This window comes from Salmo salar, chromosome ssa17, assembly GCF_905237065.1.
Source record: "Salmo salar chromosome ssa17, Ssal_v3.1, whole genome shotgun sequence".
Classification (NCBI taxonomy): domain Eukaryota; kingdom Metazoa; phylum Chordata; class Actinopteri; order Salmoniformes; family Salmonidae; genus Salmo; species Salmo salar.
In genome coordinates, this window is record NC_059458.1 from 83780982 (window position 1) to 83788147 (window position 7166).

The 7166-nt window shown below is 51.5% G+C and overlaps 1 protein-coding gene across 1 annotated transcript in view; it reads right to left on the bottom strand.

Annotated features, from left to right (window-relative positions):
- Nucleotides 1–7166, bottom strand: part of LOC106599296 (ELKS/Rab6-interacting/CAST family member 1) — a 678087-nt gene that overhangs the window by 315324 nt on the left and 355597 nt on the right. Inside the window, 1 exon segment of the mRNA XM_045700260.1 lies at nucleotides 88–219. Within this exon segment, the coding sequence (XP_045556216.1) occupies nucleotides 88–219 (132 nt within the window).

The window sequence follows — 7166 nt, forward strand, 5'->3', positions numbered from 1 at the left end:
TCAGTGTGTGTGTTCTCTCTCTGTGTGTGTGTGTGTGTGTGTGTGTGTGTGTGTGTGTGTGTGTGTGAGTGAGACTGCACCACTCACCTGTTTCTCAGTGTGTGTGCGGGCAGCTTCCTCCTGAGCCAGTACCATCTCTCTCTCTGCAGTGATCTGGACACTCTCTCTCAGAGCCTCCTCCAGCTCCTCTATTCGCTCCTCCTTCTGGCGCAGGGAGTCCTGGGGAACACACACACACACACACACACACACACACACACACACACACACACACACACACACACACACACACACACACTTGATTAGGGAGATGCCTGTATGTAAGCAAACATATACACACACACACACACACACTAGGAATAGTTACCAGCCTGTATGGAAGGAAACACACACACACACACACACACACACACACACACACACACTAGGAATAGTTACCAGCCTGTATGGAAGGACACACACACACACACACACACACACACACACACACACACACACACACACACACACACACACACACACACACACACACACACACACACACACACACTAGGAATAGTTACCAGCCTGTATGGAAGGAAACACACACACACACACACACACACACACACACACACACACACAAGGAATAGTTACCAGCCTGTATGGAAGGAAACCTTCATATGACCTTCAGCTATTCTAGTTGGTATACTTGTGATGCATTTTTCAAGAGCGACCAGGGAAGAGCTGTGCAGTGAATCAATCTGGTGGAATGTATGACAGTAGCATTCATTGAACCCCTGAGGACCAGGTGAACTAACTAGAAACACATACCACCTCATCAGTGACGTGGACACGCTGATAGAGTACTATGATGTGGTGGGACATTGAAAACACCGGACAGGACTGGAACCCAGAGTGTCACAAAGTCAGTCAGGTCACCAGTGTGGTCGCGATGGTTAGAGAAGCAGAACCCCCAATACATTTCTCCACACTGACTCACACACACACAGTCTATTATCTATGGCTGATGATAGGTGAGTCAGACCAGTGGCTTTTCTGTCTGTCTGTCTGTCTGTCTGTCTGTCTGTCTGTCTGTCTGTCTGTCTGTCTGTCTGTCTGTCTGTCTGTCTGTCTGTCTGTCTGTCTGTCTGTCTGTCTGTCTGTCTGTCTGTCTGTCTGTCTGTCTGTCTGTCTGTCTGTCTGTCTGTCTGTCTGTCGGTTGGTTCTATCTGTTGTGTGTCTGCGTGTGTGTCTGCGTGTGTGCGTGTGCGTGTGTGTGTGTGTGTGTGTGTGTGTGTGTGTGTGTGTGTGTGTGTGTGTGTGTGTGTGTGTGTGAGGGATCAGATCCTGGAGGCTTGGCGATGCCAGAAGAGTCAGGCTTAGTAACTCCAGGGGAAATGAAGAGGGAATGTTGTACACTATGTAATATAATGTAATGTAATATAATACACAGGAGAAATCAAGCTTTCCCCTCTGTGTCCACTGGAGCCCCTAACAGAAGACCTCCCTCCTCCTGGCTGGCCCTTTCACCACACTGTGTACCTCTCTCTCTCTCTATCTCTCTCACACACACACACACACACACACACACACACACACACACACACACACACACACACACACACACACACACACACACACACACACACACACACACACACACACACACACACACACACAGACACGCACGCACGCACACACACACACACGTTACATTACGGTAGTCCATCGTATCCGATGATGACTTCCACTTCTGAGTTAACGGTGAATACTGTATTGCAGTCTGTATTGGTGGGGGCAGACATGGTTGTATATCAGTCTGTATTGGTGGGGGCAGACATGGTTGTATATCAGTCTGTGTTGGTGGGGGCAGACATGGTTGTATATCAGTCTGTGTTGGTGGGGGCAGACATGGTTGTATATCAGTCTGTATTGGTGGGGGGCAGACATGGTTGTATGTCAGTCTGTATTGGTGGGGGCAGACATGGTTGTATATCAGTCTGTATTGGTGGGGGCAGACATGGTTGTATATCAGTCTGTATTGGTGGGGGCAGACATGGTTGTATTCAGTCTGTGTTGCTGGGGGCAGACATGGTTGATGTCAGTCTGTATTGGTGGGGGGCAGACATGGTTGTATATCAGTCTGTATTGGTGGGGGGCAGACATGGTTGTATGTCAGTCTGTATTGGTGGGGGCAGACATGGTTGTATATCAGTCTGTATTGGTGGGGGCAGACATGGTTGTATATCAGTCTGTATTGGTGGGGGCAGACATGGTTGTATGTCAGTCTGTATTGGTGGGGGCAGACATGGTTGTATATCAGTCTGTATTGGTGGGGGCAGACATGGTTGTATATCAGTCTGTATTGGTGGGGGCAGACATGGTTGTATATCAGTCTGTGTTGGTGGGGGCAGACATGGTTGTATGTCAGTCTGTATTGGTGGGGGCAGACATGGTTGTATATCAGTCTGTGTTGGTGGGGGCAGACATGGTTGTATATCAGTCTGTATTGGTGGGGGCAGACATGGTTGTATATCAGTCTGTGTTGGTGGGGGGCAGACATGGTTGTATATCAGTCTGTGTTGGTGGGGGGCAGACATGGTTGTATGTCAGTCTGTATTGGTGGGGGCAGACATGGTTGTATATCAGTCTGTATTGGTGGGGGCAGACATGGTTGTATATCAGTCTGTGTTGGTGGGGGCAGACATGGTTGTATGTCAGTCTGTATTGGTGGGGGGCAGACATGGTTGTATATCAGTCTGTATTGGTGGGGGGCAGACATGGTTGTATATCAGTCTGTATTGGTGGGGGGGCAGACATGGTTGTATATCAGTCTGTATTGGTGGGGGCAGACATGGTTGTATGTCAGTCTGTATTGGTGGGGGCAGACATGGTTGTATATCAGTCTGTATTGGTGGGGGCAGACATGGTTGTATATCAGTCTGTATTGGTGGGGGCAGACATGGTTGTATATCAGTCTGTATTGGTGGGGGCAGACATGGTTGTATATCAGTCTGTATTGGTGGGGGCAGACATGGTTGTATATCAGTCTGTATTGGTGGGGGGCAGACATGGTTGTATATCAGTCTGTGTTGGTGGGGGGCAGACATGGTTGTATATCAGTCTGTGTTGGTGGGGGGCAGACATGGTTGTATGTCAGTCTGTATTGGTGGGGGCAGACATGGTTGTATGTCAGTCTGTATTGGTGGGGGCAGACATGGTTGTATATCAGTCTGTATTGGTGGGGGCAGATATGGTTGTATATCAGTCTGTATTGGTGGGGGCAGATATGGTTGTATATCAGTCTGTGTTGGTGGGGGCAGACATGGTTGTATGTCAGTCTGTATTGGTGGGGGCAGACATGGTTGTATATCAGTCTGTATTGGTGGGGGCAGACATGGTTCTATATCAGTCTGTGTTGGTGGGGGCAGACATGGTTGTATGTCAGTCTGTATTGGTGGGGGCAGACATGGTTGTATATCAGTCTGTATTGGTGGGGGCAGACATGGTTGTATATCAGTCTGTATTGGTGGGGGCAGACATGGTTGTATATCAGTCTGTATTGGTGGGGGCAGACATGGTTGTTTATCAGTCCGTGTTGGTGGGGGCAGACATGGTTGTTTATCAGTCTGTATTGGTGGGGGCAGACATGGTTGTATGTCAGTCTGTATTGGTGGGGGCAGACATGGTTGTATATCAGTCTGTATTGGTGGGGGGCAGACATGGTTGTATATCAGTCTGTATTGGTGGGGGCAGACATGGTTGTATGTCAGTCTGTATTGGTGGGGGGCAGACATGGTTGTATATCAGTCTGTATTGGTGGGGGGCAGACATGGTTGTATATCAGTCTGTATTGGTGGGGGGCAGACATGGTTGTATGTCAGTCTGTATTGGTGGGGGCAGACATGGTTGTATATCAGTCTGTATTGGTGGGGGCAGACATGGTTGTTTATCAGTCTGTGTTGGTGGGGGCAGACATGGTTGTATGTCAGTCTGTATTGGTGGGGGCAGACATGGTTGTATATCAGTCTGTATTGGTGGGGGCAGACATGGTTGTATATCAGTCTGTATTGGTGGGGGCAGACATGGTTGTATATCAGTCTGTATTGGTGGGGGCAGACATGGTTGTATATCAGTCTGTATTGGTGGGGGCAGACATGGTTGTATGTCAGTCCGTGTTGGTGGGGGCAGACACCAATATGTCTGGGCATACTCTAACAGTTGGTGCTGGGGGACCATGGCCTCCATACTCTAACAGTTGGTGCTGGGTGACCATGGCCTCCATACTCTAACAGTTGGTGCTGGGTGACCATGGCCTCCATACTCTAACAGTTGGTGCTGGGTGACCATGTCCTCCATACTCTAACAGTTGGTGCTGGGTGACCATGTCCTCCATACTCTAACAGTTGGTGCTGGGGGACCATGGCCTCCATACTCTAACAGTTGGTGCTGGGTGACCATGGCCTCCATACTCTAACAGTTGGTGCTGGGTGACCATGGCCTCCATACTCTAACAGTTGGTGTTGGGTGACCATGGCCTCCATACTCTAACAGTTGGTGCTGGGTGACCATGTCCTCCATACTCTAACAGTTGGTGCTGGGGGACCATGGCCTCCATACTCTAACAGTTGGTGTTGGGTGACCATGGCCTCCATACTCTAACAGTTGGTGCTGGGTGACCATGGCCTCCATACTCTAACAGTTGGTGCTGGGTGACCATGGCCTCCATACTCTAACAGTTGGTGCTGGGTGACCATGGCCTCCATACTCTAACAGTTGGTGTTGGGTGACCATGGCCTCCATACTCTAACAGTTGGTGCTGGGTGACCATGGCCTCCATACTCTAACAGTTGGTGCTGGGTGACCATGGCCTCCATACTCTAACAGTTGGTGCTGGGGGACCATGGCCTCCATACTCTAACAGTTGGTGCTGGGTGGCCATGTCCTCCATACTCTAACAGTTGGTGCTGGGTGACCATGGCCTCCATACTCTAACAGTTGGTGCTGGGTGACCATGGCCTCCATACTCTAACAGTTGGTGCTGGGTGACCATGGCCTCCATACTCTAACAGTTGGTGCTGGGTGACCATGGCCTCCATACTCTAACAGTTGGTGCTGGGTGACCATGGCCTCCATACTCTAACAGTTGGTGCTGGGTGACCATGGCCTCCATACTCTAACAGTTGGTGCTGGGGGACCATGGCCTCCATACTCTAACAGTTGGTGCTGGGTGACCATGGCCTCCATACTCTAACAGTTGGTGCTGGGTGACCATGGCCTCCATACTCTAACAGTTGGTGCTGGGTGACCATGGCCTCCATACTCTAACAGTTGGTGCTGGGTGGCCATGTCCTCCATACTCTAACAGTTGGTGCTGGGTGACCATGGCCTCCATACTCTAACAGTTGGTGCTGGGTGACCATGGCCTCCATACTCTAACAGTTGGTGCTGGGTGACCATGTCCTCCATACTCTAACAGTTGGTGCTGGGTGACCATGGCCTCCATACTCTAACAGTTGGTGCTGGGTGACCATGTCCTCCATACTCTAACAGTTGGTGCTGGGTGACCATGTCCTCCATACTCTAACAGTTGGTGCTGGGTGACCATGGCCTCCATACTCTAACAGTTGGTGCTGGGGGACCATGGCCTCCATACTCTTACAGTTGGTGCTGGGTGACCATGGCCTCCATACTCTAACAGTTGGTGCTGGGTGACCATGGCCTCCATACTCTAACAGTTGGTGCTGGGTGACCATGGCCTCCATACTCTAACAGTTGGTGTTGGGTGACCATGGCCTCCATACTCTAACAGTTGGTCTTAGCAAGTATTTCTGTATGGGGCACACAGTTGCACCAGGTGATTCCCAGGATGCACTGCAGCCATCGTATGTGGAATCGGTTTGAGCAGCTTGTTGTGGCGACTATAAGTGACCCAGGCTTCACAGCTGTAAAGAAGTGTGGTGATGCAGAATGGCTTGATAGATGGCGACTTTGGTGTGGAGGTGGCAATCCCAGTTTTGGAAGACCCTGCGTCTGAGTTTCCCCGACGGCAGCTGATGCTTGATTGATCCTGTTTTGAATTTCAAGGTCGATGCTTCAGTCCTCCGAGAGGATACTGCCCAGGTATTTAAAGGATGGGACTATTGCCAGTGATTTGTGTTCAATGGTGAAGACAGGCATGGAGGGTGAAGGGCTGGATCTCCATTGGCAGACCACCTCTGTCTTGGTGGTGTTGTTAGACAATCCCATCCTGCTATAGACCCTCAAAGCCATTACAAGGATGGACTGAAGGTCTTCCGGAGTGTGGGCCAGAAGAGCACAGTCATCAGCATACTGCAGCTCAAGAACCCGCTCCGTCAAAACCTTGCTGGTTGCTTGGAGCCTCCTGATGTTCAATAGGTTTCCATCCAGCCTGTCCACCACAACACCGCTGCTGTCCTCAAGCTCCTTGTGGAGAAGCTGGGTAACCCATAGGAGGAAGATGTTAAAGAGGACAGGTGCCAGCACACACCCCTGCCTCACACCGATGCTTACTCCAAAGGGCACTGACTCCTGCCCTCCTATGGCCACCCGAGCCGTCATCCCATCATGGAACTGGCAAAGGACGTTGACACGTTTGGCTGTCCAGCCACATTTGAGTAGAATGCCTCATAGTGGTTCCATGCTCACAGTGTTGAAGAACTTGGGGAGGTCGTGGAAAAACTTGGAGAGGTCGTGGAAGGCCTTGGGGAGGTCGTGGAAGGCCTTGGGGAGGTCGTGGAAGGCCTTGGGGAGGTCGTGGAAGGCCTTGGGGAGGTCGTGGAAGGCCTTGGGGAGGTCGTGGAAGGCCTTGGGGAGGTCCTGGAAGGCCTTGGGGAGGTCGTGGAAGGCCTTGGGGAGGTCGTGGAAGGCCTTGGGGAGGTCGTGGAAGGCCTTGGGGAGGTCGTGGAAGGCCTTGGGGAGGTCCTGGAAGGCCTTGGGGAGGTCGTCGAAGGCCTTGGGGAGGTCGTGGAAGGCCTTGGGGAGGTCGTGGAAGGCCTTGGGGAGGTCGTGGAAGGCCTTGGGGAGGTCGTGGAAGGCCTTGGGGAGGTCGTGGAAGGCCTTGGGGAGGTCGTGGAAGGCCTTGGGGAGGTCGTGGAAGGCCTTGGGGAGGTCGTGGAAGGCCTTGGGGAGGTCGTGGAAGGCCTTGGGGAGGTCCTGATGCT